The sequence below is a fragment of the Panthera pardus genome, unplaced genomic scaffold (assembly GCF_024362965.1).
Source record: "Panthera pardus isolate Hobbes unplaced genomic scaffold, ASM2436296v1 HiC_scaffold_6, whole genome shotgun sequence".
In the NCBI taxonomy this organism is placed as follows: domain Eukaryota; kingdom Metazoa; phylum Chordata; class Mammalia; order Carnivora; family Felidae; genus Panthera; species Panthera pardus.
Window position 1 is genome coordinate 64,233,759 of NW_026526991.1, and position 22,665 is coordinate 64,256,423.

At 38.7% G+C, this 22,665-nt stretch overlaps 1 protein-coding gene across 4 annotated transcripts in view; it reads right to left on the reverse strand.

Moving 5' to 3' along the window:
• The window catches only part of DIP2B (disco interacting protein 2 homolog B), a 225,249-nt gene that overhangs the window by 36,100 nt on the left and 166,484 nt on the right, over positions 1-22,665 (reverse strand). For 3 of the 4 annotated variants that reach the window (XM_019419347.2, XM_019419345.2, XM_019419344.2), the window contains 13 exons: positions 22,297-22,388; positions 20,422-20,532; positions 18,481-18,604; positions 17,754-17,863; positions 14,574-14,676; positions 13,361-13,425; positions 11,230-11,323; positions 10,622-10,741; positions 8,867-8,981; positions 7,910-8,049; positions 7,113-7,249; positions 4,013-4,093; positions 713-840 (listed from right to left, as the gene is read on the reverse strand). In XM_019419347.2, coding sequence (XP_019274892.1) covers positions 713-840; positions 4,013-4,093; positions 7,113-7,249; positions 7,910-8,049; positions 8,867-8,981; positions 10,622-10,741; positions 11,230-11,323; positions 13,361-13,425; positions 14,574-14,676; positions 17,754-17,863; positions 18,481-18,604; positions 20,422-20,532; positions 22,297-22,388 — 1,420 coding nt within the window. The remainder of the gene's footprint in view (positions 1-712; positions 841-4,012; positions 4,094-7,112; positions 7,250-7,909; positions 8,050-8,866; positions 8,982-10,621; positions 10,742-11,229; positions 11,324-13,360; positions 13,426-14,573; positions 14,677-17,753; positions 17,864-18,480; positions 18,605-20,421; positions 20,533-22,296; positions 22,389-22,665) is intronic. The other variant, XM_019419346.2, reaches the window with a different exon arrangement.

A 22,665-nucleotide genomic window follows, 5' to 3' on the forward strand; every position in this document is an offset into this window, starting at 1 on the left:
CGGTGACCAAAGACAGAAGGTCGAGTGCCCCACGGAGTTTACATCTCAGAGGAAGCCACGTTATTATAAACACTACACGTTTTAGGAACTGGTTCTCTACTGGTTTCATTACTTTTTCCTACTTCTTAAAAAACTAAAGGGATACCAGGAATGCTTTAAGGATACATATCCATGATTGTAAATAAACTATTGGATAGACAACAACTACTCAAGTATGCACCAAATATCTTTCCTTGTATTAATAAGCAAAGAAAAGAGGGTTTGTAGTTGACTTTATCCATGGAATTTGAAATTAGCACTTAGGTACTATGTCAATCTCTGTGTTAAAATGTAAAAATTTAGAGATGAGTTATAAGAGAAACAGTTCTCAGATGTAAAATTCCTACAAAGTAGCATCTATCTTAGATGATAGTCTGAATGGCACTACTTCTATATTGATGGAATGTAAGAAGTTCAATGTTTTAGAATTCTCCTCAGTATTCAACAAATAGTAATAATTAAAAACTGAAATACAGGATATGGTTATATCTTATTCCTCTCAATCTCAGCCAAACCCAGCCATGTTGAGATAAATATTTAAAGCCCAATTCCTGCTATGCTTAACCAAAAAAACCCCCAATCACTTACTCTACAGAATACAACTCAAATTACCCTGTAAAGATACATTTAGATTCCACTGCAAGTGCTAACATCTGAATTTTGTACTACTCACCTTCCTCTATAAACAGTCTTTATTGATTCAACAGCCAATCCAGTAGCAACAATGTCATCAGCATTATGTCTTCGACCACTAACCATCAGTAACCCATCCATTTTTCCAACCACGAACACCAAACTGCCCTGAAAGGTAATACAAATTTACCTTGATTTCCATTATTTAAATAGCAAAACAGGTATTTTACTTTCTGCTTTGAAATATAGTTCATCAAAAATATAAGAAAACAACACTGTATTTTATGGATTCTAAGAAAGTGTTTCATATCTCAGAGATCAGAGGAGAAATCTATAGCATTTTACAAAAATTACAGTATATAAGAAAAGAATTTGTTTATATTTATTCTTAGGGAGGAATTTTATAAAAAAGCAACTAGGATTGGGGCGCCTGGGTGGCTCAGTCGGTTAAGCATCCGACTTCGGCTCAGGTCATGATCTCACAGTCCGTGAGTTTGAGCCCCATGTCGGGTTCTGTGCTGACAGCTCAGAGCCTGGAGCCTGCTTCTCCTTCTGTGTCTCCCTCTCTCTGACCCTCCCCCATTCATGCTCTGTCTCTCTCTGTCTCAAAAATAAATAAACATTAAAAAAAAAAAAAAAAAAAAGAAAGCAACTAGGATTCCACACAAGCATATTTTATTTTCTCAGCCATGATTATGTCATATTAGTTCATTTGTACCTAATCATGAGATGGATGCAAAGAAAAAAATTGTTAACTTATTTAATACTGGAATTAGGAAGAGATGAAAACAGCTCAATGTGAGAACACCTGTTGGAGATTTATAAGGGTAATGCTGTTTCCATCTGGCAAGATTAGAAACAGGCTAATAAAGAAAGGTCTGAGAAACACTATAGGAGTCTCTCCAAGAAGGTAACGTAGCTGCAGGAAATGTTGCTGTCAACGCCCTAAAGACATCACTGTACAAATAATACTTCTCAAAAATTCTCCTAGACCCATTTGCAATAAATTGACTTTTCCATTCATTACACAAGTCCTAAATTTCCTGGACAATTTATACATATTCAATTATCTAGTAGTCATCTCGACGTGAATGTCACTTAGTGATTTATTGAGCGCAATGTAGTGCCATATGCTGATTGGGTTATGTAAGTAAGATAGAACTTCTAGACTCAAGAAACCACAGGCTAATCTGAGAAGACAGGAAAGAACCAGCCATTTCCAACACAGTCTGAAAAGTGCTATGGTGGACATAAGTAAAGAGAATGAGGCAGACACTGCTCTGTCCATTTCTCCATTTCTTTCACTGCAGTAGAATTTTTAGCTGGGCATGGGTGACCAAAATAAAGATTGCATTTCAGCGCCCCCTTGCAGTTAAGTGTGGCCACGGGACTAGTTCAGACCAGTTCAGATAAAAGGTGTTGCACCTGTCAGAATGGCTAACATTAACAACTCAGGCAACAACAGATGTTGGCGAGGATGTGGACAAAGAGGATGTCTTTTGCATTGTTGGTGGGAAGGCAAGCCGGTGCAGCCATTCTGGATAACAGTATGGAGGTTTCTCAAAAAATTAAAAAGAGAACTACCCTATGACCCAGCAATTGCACTACTAGGCATTTATCCAAGGGGTACAGGTGTGCTGTTTCGAAGGAACACATGCACCCCCTTGTTTATAGCAGCACTATCAACAATAGCCAAAGTATGGAAAGAGTCCAAATGTCCATCGATGGATGAATGGATAAAGGAAATGTGGTATATATATATATAATGGAGTATTACTTGGCAATCAAAAAGAATGAAATCTTGCCATTTGCAACTATGTGGATGGAACTAGAGGGTATTATGCTAAGTGAAATTAGAGAAAGACACATATCATACGACTTCACTCATATGAGGACTTTAAGATAGGACTAAAGATAGGACTAAAACAGATGAACACAAGGGAAGGGAAAGAAAAATAATATAAAAACAGGGAGGGGGACAAAACATAAGAGACTCATAAAAATGGAGAACAAACTAAGGGTTACTGGAGGGGTTGTGGGAGGGGGGATGGGCTAAATGGGTAAGGGGCACTAAGGAATCTACTCCTGAAATCATTGTTGCACTATATGCTAACTAATTTGGATGAAAAAAAAAAAGAAGAAAAAAAAAGATATGACGTGTTGCTCAGTAGCTTCAGGAAATCTTCCTTAAGAGATGGTGGGATACACTCTTTCCCCTGTCCCGTTTTCTGGAATGCAGATGGGATCCTGCAGCTCCATCTTGGACTTTAGTCGTGGAGAGGTAAGCTTCAAAAGGAGCTAGGTTTTAGAGAATTTTTTGGTGCTGACAGGATTAGTTAAGACAGTAGGTATAGACTTCTCTTTCTAGGATAGCAATCGTCTTAGTGGCATGCCCTCACCCCCCTGCCCCCATAAATGGTGGGGAAGAAGTAAAATTAGGTCTTTTCTTATGTAACTTGAGCTGGTAAGAGGAGATGAAAGAGTAGGGAGGTAAAAGAGAGGTACATGGAGACATATGGGTTTAACTATGACCACAAATGTCTGTTACTTACAAAATACAACCCAAACTTCCCACAACATCATGCAAAACCCTTCATAATCTGGCTCTCTGCCTTCTTTGTGGGCTCACAAAACTGTTAACTCTCTGAGAACAGATTTTGTATCTTAATGGTCTCCGTGAACGCAGTGCCTGTGAATACCGTTTGCTGGAAAACAAACTGTTAATATTTGAAAAATTTATTATTATACATGGTATAGTGCCGATAATTTGTATGGAAATGCTTTGCACACTATTATGATTTCCCTTTGCTATTTAAAAAATTTTTTAAAAATATTTATTTATTTTTAAGAGAGAGAGCGTGCTGGGGAGGGGCAAAGGGAGAGGGAGACAGAGGATTTGAAGTGGGCTCTGTGCTGAGAGAGGAGAGCCCAATGTGGGGCTCAAGTTCGTGAACCCGTGAGACCATGACCTAAGCCAAAGTCAGATGCTTAACCAAATGAGCCTCCCAAGTGTCATTCCCTTTGCTATTGAAGGTAACTTTTTTTTTTAGCGCTCTTCTAACTCAGTGAAACATACAAATCAAATCAAAGAAATGTAACAAGACTAAATGAAAAGAATTTTTGAAAATAAAAAATATCTCAGCTTAAAGGAGTCAAGTGAATGTGGGTAATGAAAGCAATAAACATTAGGTGAGTTTATGACATTCTTACAGAAACCACTCTGTAACACTCTTTAACACTTCTGAACTAATCTGAATTTGTTCTGTTCTGTGACGAAAACCTTGTAAAGTCTAAATATCTGGATCAGATACACTAAAACAAACATGAATGCATCACTTACCGGCCCTACAAACCCCAGTAATCCTGACCGGATGAAGGGCACGTCCCCAACAGGAGAGCCTGCAGAATTGACTGGAATTACCTAAAAGATAGAAAGCAGTGAAAATCTTAGCTTTTTCTTAAAATATGTATTTGATTTTTATTTTATAAAAAAATTGTTTTGAATGTTTATTTTTTGAGAGAGAGAGAGAGAGAATGAGTGGGGGAGGGATAGAGAGAGAGAGGGAGACACAGAGTCCAAAACAGACTCCAGGCTCTGAGCTGTCAGCACAGAGCCCCACACGGGGCTGAAACCCATGATCCACGAGTCATGACCTGAGCCAAAGTTGGATGTGTAACCAAATAAGCCACCCAGGCGCCCTGTATTTAATTTTTAAAATGTCTTAGAAAAATTATAATAGTAATGTACGCTTACTGAAAAATTAAAATTATATAAATAATGACTTCAGTATCCCCACCCCTTTAAGAGAGAAACATTTACAATCTGCTGTATATCTCTCAGACTTTTTTTACACGCATGTATTAATGTAGTAAGAATTTATTTAAAAAAAAAAAAGAATCCTATTACATATACTGTTTCACAACCTACTTTTTTCACATACTATATATTTTTCACATAACATATGTATTTGGGATATCTCTGCAAGTTGGTGACAGTTGCTCTAGCTCCCTTTGTTCAACAGTCCTGCAACATATCATAGCATGGGGGACAAGACGGAACAGCCCTTGGAGTCCGATGAAAGTTCAACTTCTGGCTCTGCCACTGACTAGTAAGTTCCTGGACTTCTCGAAGCCTCAGTGTCTTTGGCCATAAAACAGAGCTCCCAATGCCTCTCACAGGTTTAGGGTAAAGATTAAGGGAACGTAAACAGATTTGCAGGCATAAGCACAGTGTTTGGCTCAGAATCGGTTCTCAGGAAACTACAAGAATTAGTACTTTTAGAATGTAAGCCGTCTTTCCGGTGAGGAAGGCCATCTAATTTTACTGTTACAAATGTGCTTTACTGAATATTGCTGTACAGATCTCTGTGTATTTGTACAAAAGGCATGAGCTCTTTGAAGTTTTTCTCACCAGCAGCTTATTTTTAAAGATACACTTTTCTTCGTTTTCTAGTCATTACTAGGTCTTCTGTCCTAGTGAAAGGTTAACCACACTGGAAAACTCTCTCAAGATTTAAATAGAAAATCCAGTAAGAAAAATACTAGAAACTTCAATTTGGAAAAAAAAAAAAAAAAAAAGCAAAAAACCAAACAAAAGGCAATTGTTTTCTCCTTTTTTGGTTAGGATTTTTATTCTACTTCCCTATCGTTAAATTTATACTGCAGATTTCAGAATCCCTTCATCACTATGGACCTGGCAGTTTGATATTAAAATCTGAGAATTTTGGCTAGGCAGTTGCTCTTATCAGAAAGGCAACGTAATAAAATACTATCGGTGTCTTCAAACACTGCTTGAGGATCTTGTTTATAGTAAGGAAAATGGAATGACGAAAAATTCAGATATTGGAAACATATGTAGTCCAAGCATTTAAAAAGAAGAAGAGTAGGGTGAGATTTTTTTTTCTTTTATGGTGACAATTAAATTAGTGAAATGTATAGACAGCGCAAGTAATTAGTCACTTGTGAGAGCAAAGTTACTGGGGGGAAACGCGTGCTTTAAGAGTTTATCAAAATGCCCACTCTTATCGAGGTGAGTGGATCGCAACTTCTGAAGGAAGGCCAAGAATGTAATAGTATTACTGATGATGCAAGGATGGTCACAACAGACAGACATTTAATAATTTACACCATTCTAGGCTGTGTAAACAGATGATGGACAGCCCAGGAGCTCTTCACCTTTTCCAGTTACCACACTATTCATATAGGTAATACTCTCCTGTCAGGTCTATTACAACATAATTATGTAATGGTATGTGCCAATAATGGTATGGTAGATAGATATGCCCTGCCATACTGAGACTGAGAGTCAAGTATTGAAAAAGGAAGCTCAAAGAACTGAAAATTGGCAGTTGGTCATAATATCATGGCCCATAAGATGGACTTTTCTGTTCCCTAAAAGCTACCCTGTGGCAGGTTACTCCCAATTAGGAAATACAGATAATTCCTTATGCCTGTTCTGATTTCCAGCCTCACTAGGCAAACTTTCATTACTGTTAGTCTTTACACTCAGAACTGTCCGCAGGAAAACAATGTGCTGGTTTCACTAGAACATGAGTTATTTGAGGAGCTCCGTTTGTTTTCCTGAGGTACCAAGCATCTAGAATACTGCTGGGACACACAGAAGGTGCTCAGTAAACATGTGTTGAATGAAAGACTGAATAATGGGAGCAACCTGCCCCTGTGACAGGACAGTTTTTCATCAGTAACTTGGTGTTCTGGTTGGCATCAGTCCTCATAGGCTCAGCTAACTTGAGTCTACTCTGGAGAGATGGATCTGCTGTCACTGTACTCTTAAAATTAAATTTTGGGGCTTATGAAACTCAAAGTATGCAATATTCACCAGAGTGAACTTTTATGAGGCCTTTTACTCTTCATTTATGTAACAGATAAACAGTAATTCTTGTGCACCAGGGGTGTTCTAAGCACTTTACAAACATTAACTCGTTGGGGTGCCTGGGTGGCTCAGTCGGTTAAGCATCCGACTTCAGCTCAGGTCATGATCTCGCGGTTTCCGAGTTCGAGCCCCGTGTTGGGCTCTGTGCTGACAGTTTGGAGCCTGGAGCCTGCTTCGGATTCTGTGTCTCCCCTTTCTCTGTCCCTCCCATGCTCATGCTCTGTCTCTCTCTGTGTTTCAATAATAAATGAATGTTAAAAACAAACAAACAAACATTAACTCATTTAGTCCTCACAACAATGCTATGAGGTATGTACTATGGTTCCTCACATTTTAAAGATAAGGAAATTAAGGCACAGAGAGGTTAAGCAACTCCTCCAAGGTCAGCGAGTAAGTGGCGGACTTAGGATTTGAACTGAGGCAGCCTAGCTCCGGAATACACTTTCTCAGCTGCTATATTGTACTGTTTCCCATCGGCCAGGTCATTTGACCTAGTGACACCCTGACCTCACTAGATAAGTTCCCCCCCAAATTTAATATCATGTACCTCAAATGTATTTTTTGTCACACCAGCAAGCCCAAAGTACATCATGCCTCCTGTTCTAGAGCTGACACAGATTTCTCCAATTTCATCTGTTTTGCAGAGTTGGGGAGGTCCATCGGGTCTCACAATGCACATCATTCCTAGGGTGCAGAAAATACAGTTAAGAGACAGAGATTCTGGAAAACCTTTGTAAAATAACAGCCTCATCCTTCTGAGCCCGGGAAAGTTTTGCATTGACTGAACGGAATTAAGTAAGAATGCCAAACAAGAATGTCAAAAATAGACCTGATACTACATAGGTATATCTGAATTCCCATCTTTTAGTCCCGATGATAAACAAGTTATTTTTAAAATCCAGCAAATAAAACTATGACAGATGCAGACCACCGCTTTCCAAGACAGTAACACGTTAAAAATGACTACAGTGTCCAAAGAAACAGGTGAAATTAATTTACCCTTGGGCAAATCAAACTCAAACACTCACGGGAGCACTGAGCTCTAACTTTCTGCCGGTCCCAATGTCTTGGCAATTACGGTGAAAACCAGACAACTTTAGTGCAGCTCAGTACTTAAGCTTTCCATATGAACAACTGTAATGGAATCATTCATAATGAAATCATACAAATACTGCTGGAAAGGAAGTATAATTAGAATCACTGAACTGTTAGAGAGGCTTTGAGAAGTTAAGAGACTAAGAACTAAATTTTTTATTCCTGGTTGTGGATCTCATTTTTATCAGGTTCTACTATCTCTAATGACAAATCTTTTTGAAAAACCAAATGGTGCTCCTAAGAACTCACCACCAGGCATTACGTGGCCCACATCCTGGACCGTCAGTGCTGAATTTTTATCTTCAGTATTGACCCGTATTACTCCATAGCTCAATCCATTCATTGAGAGAATAGCTCTTCCTGGCAAAGGGGCCCCTGGAACTCCAGGCCTGAAAACAAAATAAACTCGTCAAATTTGGCAAATTAAATGGTATTAACGTAAAAGTATGTACATATAAAAGCAAATTTCCTCTGACCACAACACACACACAAAATCCTCATTTTCTCTGCCAAAAACATGTTAAATTAATCAAATTCACATGTATAAAGCATGGTCCACATTCATTCAGGTGGAAAAAGTAAATTTCAATCTATTATTAAGAATATATTGGCTTGTGTGTACTTTCCACACTTAAGCTGTAACCAAGGGCAGCCTATTTTGTGGGTTTTTTTTTTTAGATAATTTATATATTTTGAGAGAGAGAGAGAGAGAGAGAGACAGAAAAAGAGAGAGGGAAGAAGGGAGAAGCAGATAGAATGGTGGAGACAGAATCCCAAGCAGACACCATGCTGTCAGTACAGAGGCTGACGTGGGGCTTGAACTCATGAACTGTGAGATCATGATCTGAGCCGAGATCAAGAGTCACATGCTTAACTGAACTGACTGAACCACCCAGGCGCCACAAGGACAGCTTATTTCTCGTCTAAGATGCTAACTAAGGAGTCTGAAGAGCAAAACAATGCAGAAAAAGAACTCGTTCACAACTATGAGAGAAGAATTAAAGTATATTTTCAGTTTACCAGTTACCCTTATGGCAAGAGTGGGAAAAATAAATGAGATGCTTCCAACTGCTTTACAAAGTCATTTTCACTTTTAGGCTGATGAAGCAGAAAATTAGTTAGCACCTCTTGTCATCGCCCAGTAAATAGCACACATCTGATTAAAGTTGTAACATACATCAAGAACACGGACATTCTGCACAATACCTGCGGATTGCGACAGTCATGGCTTCAGCAGAAGTAGCACATGGACAGATGGCCTCAGGTTTCAGTCCATGGCTTTGGAATAGACTCAGGAAGGCATCACAGGATGACACAGACCCTAAGGAGTTGGAACAAATCAACATGAAAGCTAAAATTGTGATTTTCATTACTGTAGAAAATTGGTAAAGAGTGGAGAGCCAACACATTTGCTTTTCATGAGAACTCTCACTGTACCTCCTTAATTCCATACACATATTTTATTGTGCCTGTGAGATGGTGGATACATTTCAAGGACAAATAAATGCTCAGTCAGCCCATAAAAGGTCACTGACACTATTTAAAGTCACAACTTGGAATAGGGCTGCTCCTACCAAACTGCAATCAATAGCAGAGATGTACTGCAGCCATTCTCTTCTATGCGATATTCTCAGATTTGTTTCTAAGTAAGGTCAACCCCACATCTGTGTTTATACCATTGTGACTACTGACAGAAATGCACTTACAGCAAAGAGCACAGTTTCTTTTTTTTTTTTTTTAATTTGAGAAGGACAGAGAGAGAGAGAGAGAGAGAGAGAGAGAGAGAGGGAATGAACAGGGGAAAGGGGCGGAGGGGGAGAGAGAATCATCTTAAGCAGGCTCCATGCTCGGTGCAGAGCCTGATGCAGGGCTCAATCCCATAACCTCGGGATCATGCCCTGAGCCGAAATTAAGAGTCAGATGCTTAACTGACTGAGCCACTCAGGTGCCCTGAGAGCACAGTTTCTAACACTTTACCTGATTCTACTGTGTGGAGGCTCAGGTGTTTGTGCTTGGAGGGAAAAGCAGGTAACATGGTAAGATTTCCAAAAGCTTTCCCCAAGTCCTTTGATTTGTTCATAGGGGGGATTTATATAAAGTCCAGACTTGGGTTACATCAAGTCAACTTCTTATCACTCCTTATAGTCACATGATAGAAAAAGGATATAAATGAGTGAGCAAGAAGGGGTATTTCTGAAAGCTTATAAAATGTGGTATATCTATTCAATGGAGTATTATATGGCAACGAAAAGGAATGAAGTATGAACACATGCTACATGGAGGAATCCTGAAAACATACTAAGTGAAAGAAGCCAATCACAAAAGGCCACATACAGTGTTGCATTTAGATGAAATGTCCAGGGTAGTGAAGTTTGTAGACAAAGAAAGTAGATGAACAGTTGCCTAGGGCTAGGGAACAGAGAGGGAGAAATAAGGAGTGACTACCAATGGTTATGTTTTTGTTTTGTTTTGTTTTGTTTTGTTTTGTCTTCTTTTGTTTTAATGGGGGGAGGTAATGATGTTCTAAACTTAGTTCATGGTGACAGTTGTATAACTGTGCATATCCTGAAACCACTGAACGGCACACTTATTTCTTTATACATTTCTTCATTTACTAAATGTTTTTTTGACAGAGAGAGAGCGAGCAAGTGAGAGCACGAGTGGGGGAGGGGCAGAAAGAGAGGGAGACAGAGGATCCCAAGCAGGCTCTGTGCTTACAGCACAGAGCCCGAATTGGGGCTGGAACTCACAAACTGTGAGATCGTGACCTGAGCTGAAGTTGGAAGCTTAAAAGACCGCGCCACCCAGGAGCCTCTGAACCACACACTTTAAATGGACGAGTTTTATGGTATGTGAATTACATTTCAATACAGATGTAAAAAAATGCTTACGGAAAGGGGGAAAAACCTCAACCTACCAAAGGAAAGGCTATTCCCACACCCACACTCTAGAAATACTCACAGGGATTAGCTCCGTCAGTTACAATTAACATCCGGAGGGAACTCAAGCTGACATCTCTTTGGTCCCGATGTGCCATCATAGCCCAATGCAAGTCTCGACATTTTACTAAAGCTACTTTGGCTATAAATTCAAAACGGATAAAGTTAACACACACATACATGCTAAAATTGGTGTGCATTTAATACACTATAATAAAACCATTTTTACTTATTTTAGGGATCATGATTTTCAGTTAGAGAAAATAAAAAAGGCTTCAAAGAAATTGTGCCAGGTGCTCTGAAGCAGTAGCAACTGACACGGACGCACAATTGTTTTGCTTACTGTGACCTGCAGGCAGGCCACATAGCTCGGCCAAGGAAGCTTTGAACACTGAAGCACCCAATGAATCTAATTCAGGGTTCAGATTCAAGCAAATTCATCTCGGCTCATAAGAAAGGACATCAAGTGGGATGAAACAGACAACATACCTAATTTGATAGTGATTGAACTCTAAGACCCGTCAAGCCACCAAGGCACAGAATTATGTCTCCAGAAGAGCAATTTGAAAATCCCTGAAATCTCAGTTCAAACAGTCACATAATTAAAGCTCAGATGTTGTGTGCAACTACCTTTGTGGGCATGTACTCTCTGGACCCAAGAGAGCGGGCAAGTCTTCATAACAGAGTAGGGTACACTAATTGTATGCATCTTGTTCATTACATTCTGAAAAAGCAAAGAAAGACAAAAAGTAATCAATACCCAACACATACTCAGCATTTTAAAACTGAACTATCATTAATGGTTTTAGGCACAGAAGTAACATATGCTCTTTGAAAGAAATCTGAAATATTAACTCTAAGGCTGAAGTCTTATCTGCTATCTACCCTTAAACCCGGTTCGTTCCTCTCCTCCTCAGAGATTACCGGTTATGAAACTGGCATGTATCCTCCGGGCCCTTTTGCTGTATAACTCATATATATTTGTCCCCAAAGGAAGATAAAAGTATTTTTAACATTAAAAGGCATCATATCATATATAGATTGGCAGCCTGCTTTTTTTTCACTTAAAATGTTTTAGAGCTAAATCTGTGCACACAAGTATAAGAGATCTACATAATACTTCTTGAGCTGCTGCATACTATTCCACAGTATGACTATAGCACAATTTATTTACGTATTTCTCTATCATTTATAACGTTTGCTACTACAAACAGTGTTTCTCAAGGAACATATTTATACTCACTTCCCTGCACACGTGTGCAAGTGTCTGTCTACGGTAGATACAGAGAGTAGTACTGCTGGGTCATAGGATATGTGCTTTTAAAAGTCACCAGATACTGCCAAACTGCCCTCCAACCCGCTAAGCACTTTCATCATGCACATGCTCACTACATCCCACAAAGAGCTGGCTATTACAAAGCAAGAAATCAGCGTTTCCCTGATTCTTACAGGAGGATCTGCTCAGACTTCTTAAGTGTTTGGGTAGATAAAGCTGAGTGAGCTGAGTGAGTCATGGAATTTGGTGTCTCTCCTGCCCCCCAAACCAAATATACACAGGACCCCGGTTCCCAAAGAGATCCAGCCCACAGAGTAATTAAGTCTTGGTATTTAGATTGGCCATTCTGATCATCACCTAAGTGGCCCCCCAAAATACAAGACACCACTGTAAACCTCTTTTACCTCCTTCCCCCACGTTTCTAGCTATGGTGACAAATTTTTGGATTTTCAAGGACAAAATGGTGTTAATACTAGTTCTTCTACACGTCCCCATCTTGCTCTTTGTATCACAGGTAGAAAATTCCCTCTAACCCCTCAAAAGGGTGTTTTAACCAATCAAAAGGGCTTCAGAAATGAGCTAGAAATTATGTACACTGAAGGAACAGGCTCTTACTACTTTGAAGTGTGTCCTGGGTGAAAAGGGATCCTCCTCCTCTTCCCCTAGGCTTCATTTGCTACTCTTTCTCAGATTCCTGCAATACGCAAGGAAGTTGGAAGAGACAATCTCTTGAAGGTCCTCTTCAACTTTTGGACCCTTTGTCTCTCTTCCCTCCAAATCAGCACGCTATATACGGTAGTTTTTCCCATTGAAATGTCCCCTCCTTACCTCCACCCACAAGATATCTCCATATGGCTAAATCTTGCCCATTTTTCAAAGTCCAACTCAATTGTCGCTCTTCTATAAAAATGGCCTGATGCTGGAGGTGGGAGGGACTCACCTTTCTCTAACTCCCACAGCATGTTACCTGTTCCTCTATTGTGGAAAGGAGCTGATCTACCTCGTTACTTTACTCTTTAATTGTTGCTTGGAGTCATTCAATACATTTTGCCCAATGGAAAAGTTAAATGTCATTAAGCACAGTTACCAGGATCTAAATACATTCATGTAAATCCTTTCTTCAGAAAAGAGAAGAAGTAAATCTCAAATGTACTTTAATCATACATATATAGTCATTTGTAGAAAAGTGGTACTATAATAGTTTTGAGCCATCATAGGAGATGTTTAAAAAATTTTTGATCCTAAGTTCTCCTACAGAGTTATGTGAAGAGTATGTCCAACCACACACTGAAGAAAAAACAGAATTACATTCTCCTTTAAAAAAGTTACCATCTGTATTACAAAATTCTTCTGGAAAATATTATTGATTTTTGGGGGGCTTACATTTCAAATAACCACTGGGAGATGCTCTGGTTACACAGCTTACATACCAACCTGAATTATAAGCACAATTTACACTAAAGGCCATAATTCTGAGGAGCTTACCGCAAACATGCCATGCCATAGCCCGGCATCCTTCTTAAAGTCTAAAACATTTACCACTGTCTCCCCTAAGATTGAAAAAATAGGAAAAAGGAAATCATCTTCAGTGTTAAGCAGCAGATGTGTTTCATTTGTCTCTATTAAACAACTGATTTTATACTTCTGAAGAAATCACTAAAAGCTTCTGATTACTTGAGGGTCCCCTCAAACTGGCTAGGGGACCGATCACAGGGGAACAAGGTCACAGAAGAGATAAGGAGTCTGAAACTTATTATGACATAGGCACTGTCTTCCAAGAGGTAATATTTTTTTCCTAATTATACAAGGAACACATGCTTATTTTAGAAACTCTGCATGTTTCAGAAACACATGTAAAAAATTATACTTTCTAAAGGAAGTAAAAAAAGTTGGTGTATATCTATATCTATATATTTATATAGATCTACACATACTTCTAAGCATCCGTATATCTAGACAGATATCTACCATAACAAAACGGGCACACTGCACTGTATCTAATTTGTTTCCACTTAATGATATATTGAAATAATTTCCTTAGATCTTTAATATTCAAGAACAGGAGTCTTAATGCCTCAGGGTATAACCCACTACTTGAGCATATTATAATTTAATCAATCTCCATTTTTTTTGGCTTTTGATTGCTTCCATTATATATATGCATTTTACCAGACAAGAATGCTGTTCTATAATGAACATGTATAACTTGCTTCATTTTATGAAAGGAAAATAAAGTACTAAAAAATTTAATATTGCAAAGAACATTCTAAGGCAAAGAGTCACTATACTATATCAACACATCTAAACTTGCATAATACAGAATACATTTTTGTGTTTTAATTTGTGCTCTTTGGTAGCTGGATTTCTTTAACTCCAAATGTACAACTGCTGTCAGCTCTATAAACACAGGGAGATGGAGATATGTAACATTCTGCAGCTAATAAACACATGGTTTTAATTTGTTTCCTATTTCTGCACTCTAGAAATCATGCTTTACATATTTGGTTTGCCCAGCATTTTAGTTCCTTTAAATTACCGCATATTTGTGAAAAAGAAAAGCAAAAGCAAGCCAAGAATGTGTCTTAGAGCACTTCACTCTGAGTTTGGTCATTAACTGGAATCCAATCTTTGAGCACTCTGCTCACAGTCACATATATCTGAAGCTCACAATGAGGGCAGTCACGAGATGAAGTCTGACCTTCAGAATAATTGCAGGCCTGGGACAGAGCTTGGCAGTGAGACAACATTGCAAGGCGGGACACGGTAACTCCCATCACACTCCCTTCTTTGCTTGTTTTATACTAGGAAAAAAAAAATCACAAAAAACAAAAGCATAAGAAACACAATAAAATGGGTTATTTCAAATGACAAACTAGAATTCCAAAATGAAACCCAGATAAGCCATGGTAATGGGCTACATTTAATATGTTTCATATGAATATTTAAGACTATACGGTAAGGCCCCAAACTCTAATCACGCAAAGATAGCATTGACAAGTGACAAAACTCAAAAAAGGATGTGTGAAAAATTCTTACAAGTTTAATTAGTCATCAGTGTCAAGTGGCTGTTAAAGAAGCTAAACAAACAAGTGACTTGAGCTGCATTAATGGAAGCACCGTATCAAAAACATGGCAAGCAGGGCACCGCAGAGTTATAGGTGGGTAAGGTGTGGTTCCTGTCTGTCAGAAGCTCCCAGGTTGGGAGGGGAACACCTAGAGATGGCCTACTCACTCCTATAAATCAATCAACTCTCATTTTGCTTTTTCCTCAATGTTCCATCCAAGTCGCTTTTTACCAAGATCAGCAACTTCTGATTGTTAAATCAAAAGGACACAAGACATACTTTATTTTATCCGACCTTTCTGTAACATGTAACACCTCCTTCCTTGACACTGTCTTCTTCCTTAGCTTTTGTGATATTCCTCTCTCCTATTCATAATCTCTCCATCTCTCTCCCCCTTCCATTCTTCTGCCCATCCCTTAAATGTTGGCATTTCCTGAAAGTTCTGTTCTTCTTTCTCTTTTTACTTTCTTCCATCGGGATACCACATGCGCCTGATGGCTTCCAGTTCTCAATCTCTGACCCAGCCCTCCTTCCAGACATTTAGACTCGTAGAGTCAATTGTTCTCCTTGAATGACCCATAGTCCTATAAAACCCCATGTATCCACCACTGTATTCTTCATCCCCACCCCATGCCCATGAACTCTTCTTGCTGTATTTTCTATCTTGGTAAAGGGTGCCACCATCTACCTGTTGCTCAAGTCAGAAACCTGAGAGTCTTTCTTGCCTCCTCCCTCTCTAGAGTCTGTCCCTAAATCCTGTCTCTTTTCCTTCCTTCCTTCCTTCCTATCTCTCAATTCCACCCACTCTTCTCTATCCCTATCACCATGAGCTTGGGCGTACCTGGATAACTGTAAAACGTGGACTCTCTGTTTACCTTATTAACCTAATCAAACCGGATACATCTTTAAATAACATATTTATTCTTATCAAACTCTTCTGACAACCCTTTAATAGCTCCCTATGACTCATAGCGTACTTTAAACTCACTAGCAATGTCCTGTGGGTCATAAGAGGGTCCTAAGTGAAAACTGCAAGTTAATTCAGAATAGCCAAAGTCTAGATGTGGAGGGTAGTCGTTCTATGTGAAGCCAGAGAGTTAAGCAGGGGCCACACAATGAAGCACCCTTCATTTTTTAGGACAAACTGATAAAGAAGTCTGAAAAGGAGTGGTCAGTGAGGCAGGAGAACTGAGGGAGCAGTCAGGGAAGCCAGTGAGCAGTGTTAAGGAGGATGGAGTGATGAACTATGTCCTCAATGAGACATGATGTGGACTGAGGGATGATGGCTACATTTGGTATTTTAATCGCCTGTTTACTTGTCTGTCATCTAAACATACTCCAATCTCTTCCATCTTTCAAAGCAATCCTCCTCGTCTCCAACATTAACACATCACGCCTCAAAGCTACTGCCCACTCTCTTCCCTTTTATAGCCAGTTATCACCACGGGGCTCAAGGCTGAGTGGATTTTTTTCCCTCAAACTTTTTAAATTTATTGATTGGTTTATCATTTAAAACTTAGCAAACACTTGGTAAGCACTTACTAAGATGTCTCAAGCGGGATGTGGAGTCATCAAGGGCATAGCTTTTAGAGGGAAACAAATGTGAGTATAAGTCCTAGCTCTGTCATTTTTGAGTCATGTGGCCTTCGGTTGGTTACTTGAGTTCATTTAAGTCTTAGTCTCCTTATCTCAAAAGCAGGTTTTCTTTTTTAGTTAGTTAATATACAGTGCAATATTGGTTTCAGGAGTAGAATTCAGTGATTCATCACGTACATACAACGCCCAGTGCTCATATCACAACAAGTGCTGTTTTTAATACCCATCACCCATCTAGTCCATCCCCTCCCCACCTCCTTCTGTCAACACTGTTTGTTCTCTAAGAGTCTCTTGTGGTTTGTTTCCCTCTCTTCTCTTCCCCCCTTCCCATATGTTCATCTGTTTTGTTTCTTAAATTCCACATATGCGTGAAATCATATGGTATTTGTCTTTCTCTGACTGGCTTATTTTGCTTAGCACAATACATTCTAGCTCCATCCACGTCATTGTAAATGGCAAGATTTCATTCTTTTTCATGGCTGAGTAAGGTTTATAGCAGCATTATCAACAACAGCCAAACTATGGAGAGAGCCCAAATGTTCATCAACTGATACATGGATAAAGATGTAGTGTGTGTGTATACACACACACACACACAATGGAATATTATTCCCCCATAAAGCGGGTTTAATGTCAGCCCTGACCTCACAGGGTTCGTGTGAGGGCTGACTGAGATAATGCATTGGAAGCAGCTCTTAGCCTGGTGCCTGGTATGCAGAAGGACTTAATCCCTCAAACTGAATGCTAGCAACCACTCCAGATGCTACACTGACCTTCAATACCAAACCCTCTAACCATTTGTTTTTTCTTGCTCTTTATCTTTCATCTGTTAAATTTGTTCTTTTAAAGTACAGGTATTTTCCTTCCTCGGGTCTCCATTCTTTTGCTTTCCACTCCCCTACCTCACCAAAAGCAGCAGAGAAACATCTCTGTCAGTATACATTTCTTAAACCTTTGCACATCTCTAAGTCTTGTGTAACTTTCTTATATGAGAAGGATCACTTTTTTTTTTTTTTTTTGCTTTCTCTTGAATGTGTATTTATGTTAAAAATAATTAGAACAGAAGGCCCACCACAAGCATTTTATAAGCCAAAAGATGGAACTCTAACAAACCAGGAGGCTTTTCTAACATTAAAGCTGCAAAAGGTTAGTTTTGACTTTTATAAGATAGCAACTGAAGCCACAGGAAGCCACAATGTATTAGTCTCAGGACTTACCTCAATGTATGCTGGTTCTGTACCGGCAGGTGAGATGTGGGGCTGCCAGTCTTTAGGTGGCTTTGAAAGGTACTTGGAATCTGTTACGACCCATTTGAGCCGGGGCCAACCTAAATCAAACCCAAAATGAAAATTGAATTGCCTAAGCCATAAGGGAAGGAGTTCACATTGAACTGGTCGTTTTAAATATCAAGAGACCAAATCAAGGTCATCTTATAATCAGTAACATACTATATTTATTAGTTTTCAGTGATAGATCACCAGACAATTATACCTTCTTTCAAAAGTACAATCGTTCCACATGCTAATTTCCGGCCTTGACATTACCTCAACAATTGGGAGGTCCATTTGGCAATGGAAGTCCACTGAGGTTAGTGGTCTATCCTCTGTCTCTACATGTAGCATTTAGCTTTAGTGAACAGAGTGGTAGCTTTTTCCAACCATCAGCATAAAGGTTAAGGGTGTGGGCTGTGGAATCAGACAGATTTGGGTTCAAATCGCTGCTCTGCCATTTATTAGCTGTGACTTTGGGCAAGTTACTTAACCTCTCTGTGTCTCAGTTTCCTCACCTGTAAAACGGGGATAATAATGGTACCTACTTCATAAGAATGTGAAAATTAAATAAGAAAATATATGTTAAGTAGTTAGCTATTATTAAATTAAGACACTGATCAAACCACTAAGCTTTAACTGTTAACTGATAATTCAAAGTATAAATATTACTAACCTTTAAACTGTACAATTTCTCCATTCTGGGTTTTTGGCAGCCCCTTTAGACAAACTTCACTGGTCAGAGCTAAGGCGATACCACAGCTTCCTAGCAAGAAGCCAATCTGCTGACCTCCGGCATCCTGTGGAGAGAAGGTAATGAGCACGACAGGGGAGTGAGCATGAGCACAGCCATGCCCCAAACCTAGCACTTAGCAATGCTCTGGCACTTGTGTGATAACATTCATGGAACCCCACTGCTACCTGGCAGTTGTCAACATCCAATGACAATATGTTCTTCCAAATAATTTCTACAGTACAATGATTTCCTGAGTACAAATCAAGTATTTTATTAATCTGACATTGCTGAGGATGAATTCTACCAGTCAATGTGACCATTTTACTCAAAAGTTAGCAATGCTTCTCTTTTAAATTAATTTTAGGGGCGCCTGGGTGGCTCAGTGGGTTAAGCGTCCGACTTCAGCTCAGGTCATGATCTCACAGTTCATGGGTTCGAACCCTGCGTCAGGCTCTCTGCTGACAGCTCAGAGCCTGGAGCCTGCTTCAGATTCTGTGTCTCCCTCTCTCTCTGCCCCTCCCTGGCTCGCATACTGTCTCTGTCTCTGTCTCTCTTTCTCAAAAACAAACATTAAAAAAAAATTTTTTTTTACAGTTAATTTCAGGCCAGTGAAATAGATGTGAACATGGTTAAGCTGTGTTGACCTAGCCACATCCCCAAATTCAAAAGCAAAGCAACCCAGGTCAGAATAAAATAATGTAAATGGACACCAAAGGTCTACATTTACAATGAAAGTGAATGGATGGTTATACCCAAATCCATATACTCTTTATTATTATATTTTAAAGGAGGTAATATTTAAGCCTTATGGCTGGGGTGCCTGGGTGGCTCAGTCAGTTAAGTGTCCAACTTCAGCTCAAGTCATGATCTCACAGGTCGTGAGTTCGAGCCCAGCATCAGGCTCTGTGCTGACAGTTCAGAGCCTGGAGCCTGCTTCGGATTCTGTGTCTCCCTCTCTCTCTGCCCCTCCCCTAGTTGTGTGCGCTCTCTCTCTCTCTCTCTCTCTCTCTCTCTCTCAAAAACTGAACATTAAAAAAAAAGATTTAAGACTTATGGCAAGAGCAGAGAAAACAACAAAAGATATAAAGTATTTCCATTAAAATACCACCTTAAAAGTATCATTATGAAACCACACAAACACAGCCAACTCAATAATTTAAGAACAACCTTACGATTTCCTGACTGATCTAAAGATACTATATCCCATCAACCAAAGTTTCAGGGATGTTATCAATTTGTTTTTCATTCCTTTCAGAAAAAAAAAAAAAATATGTATTTGTAAATCCACAGTATCTACCATATTTGTCTTTATCATGATCTCTCAATAATAAACTATATGAGAAATTTAGGGTCAAACAGCTCACAGAGAAATCATTCGGTTAAACTTGAAAACTTGTTACATATGCTGCATGGGCTGATGTGACATTAAAGTAAAATCTTATCTCCCAGAGTAGTAACATGCCATCATCACTGTGTCATCCTTCAACCTAAGGAAAACCCTGGGCTGTATGATACAGTTAAAGGAAAACCCTTTATACAAAGTTCCCACCTTGTAAATGTGGATTATCTATAGTCTCTGAAGCAATAGGGGTCTTCTTTATAAACAGTAATTACTGAAAAGTCAGGTATACATACCCCATGATTCTCAAGTGATATATGTACTATATAAAGTCTATCTTAGTTGAAAATGTATTATTTTCATGAAACTTATAAATAATAATAATTATTTTTCTACAACTCTCATGTTTTTAGAAAGTGAAGCTGAGTACTTAAGAAAACGGTTAGGCTGTTTCTAATGTCATGATGGAATCAATTGATCCAAGAACCCGATGCCCACCATGTCACATCAGGCTACATTCCTCTTAAATTCAGCAATGTTACCTTTCTGGTAAGAGGTACCTCTATAGGCACTGGAATCACTTCTGCCAGGAGACATCCATAAAAAGCCACCATAAACATGACTGGATCATTGTTGGGGTAAACCAGGGCTACCTAAAATGCATAATGACATTCAATAACAGGAACAAAAACAAATACCTTCAATATCATTCTCTAAGATAAACATATATATATATATATGTATATGTATGTGTGTATATATATATATATATATATACACATACATATACATATATATATACATATTGCACATATCATGAACACAAACTATTTAATAGCCTAAAGGAAATTAAGTTATTGAGAAAGATGCACAAATCTAAAAAGATCTCTAGCATACCCAGGATTACACTAGACACATTTTAGAAACTGTAATGCAATTCATCATCATGATAAGAAAAAATTGTCACTGAATTCTACTGGTGATTGAGCAATTAACAACTCACCTTAAGTAGTAAGTTAATTACTTGTGAAACCTAAGGCAATTTACTTTAGTGCAGGACTAAATAAAATAAATGTAATGGATCTCTCTAGATAGGCCAGCATATTAGAGAATAAGCCTTACAACTCTCAGAGAACTCACAAGTGTTGACTGACTTGATTGCCACTGTAGGGCCAGCTCAAGGTTTCTTATTCTTTAATGAGTTCACTGCTCACTTAACTTTAATCCCTACTCACTTAACTAACAACGCAAGTACTCTAGCATGAAATGAAGGCATTGGTAAGAGGTGTAAGTAACACCGGCACAAACCACTATGGATAAAAAGTTAATTCTTCTACAAAAGATAAACAGTGAAGCTTGTGTAATGCGTTCAAAATTGTGATCTCACCTGTAATGTCTGACAGGGATAACTGACCCTTCCCAATTTACTCAAGGAATGCAAAACCCCAGAAGTCATGATCATTGTGAAGCTTGTTACTTGGCTTAGATGTTCATAGATTGACATTTGAAACTTAATTGTGCCACTAGACTGCTGTTTCCCCTTCTTTAACTTTCAAATTCTCTTAACTCACTCCCAAGTTAAGTTCAATTCTCAAGTTGTTAATCCTTCCTAGAGTTCTGAAAAATACGAATTCCAGAAAAGATTTAAGACAACCCATTTCTTTCCTGTACACAAGTAGAGGACACAAAATTACCTTCCTAGGGTTCAGTGAGGACCAGGAAACCCTCATGTATCACAGTTATAAGTAGAGTCACCCTTTAGGTGTCCTCTGCCACAATGCAAAGGTATTTTTAAAAGGCTAGTTCAGGAAGTTCTGGATCATGCGTCTACTCAAAACAGCCCTGCTGTGAGTTGGTGCTTTGTTCTACAAACACCAAATAAAAAATCATGTTTGATGGTAAGAAGTAATCATATACAGGTCATTGATAGGAAAAAAATCTTCAAAAAGTAAAAATATTTTTTTGTTTAATGTCACCTCCAATTAAAGAAGAAATTAAATGATATCATTTTGTTTCTTCTTAGAATATGGGTCTCCCTCCCTTTCTACATAAAACCACAGAAAATTTTTTGAAAAACTTTATGGGGCAATTTTTAATAAAAAAAGTCAGACTAAACTTTATTGCTATTTTTGTTGTCTGATTATTGAACTATTTATTTCCAGAAAGAGGCTCCTCTCTCTTTTATTAGCACAAGAGTTAACTGATTTAGCAGCTACAGAAAGGGACATGTGAATTTCCTTCATCTACAAATACAAAAATTATCACCTGGTATTCAGCTAACTTTGGTTGGAACCAAACCATTTTCATTTTCTAAGAATAAAAGTTATATAAACTGTGCTGTTGTACGTTAAAAATTCAGAATGTGCGTATTAGAAAACAATAAAACATCACCTCCCTAAAACCAAAAAACCAATTACCCTGTCTCCAGGTTTTAATACAGGTTCATTTTTGGTCCCCAGTTTATTAAGCAGTGTGTAGGCCAACTTTAAACTTCTGCTCCACAACTTTCCTGGAAAAAGAAAAGAATCATATAGAAAAAAACAGGCCTACCTCAGCGAGGAGGCATTCAGTTCATCAGCAGGTTTAATAAGACAATGGCCACTTCCAAATGACTCATTAGACAAACATCACCCCCCAAGACAAAGTCCCTCCCCCACAAAAAAATGCTTTATATTCACTGGAGTTTACAAAAGCCAGCCCTGTTTCCAAACAAAAGAAAACATCACCAGATGCTCATTCTGGTTTAGATAATATTTCAAATTCTCTTGTGAAGTAATCCGAGTATC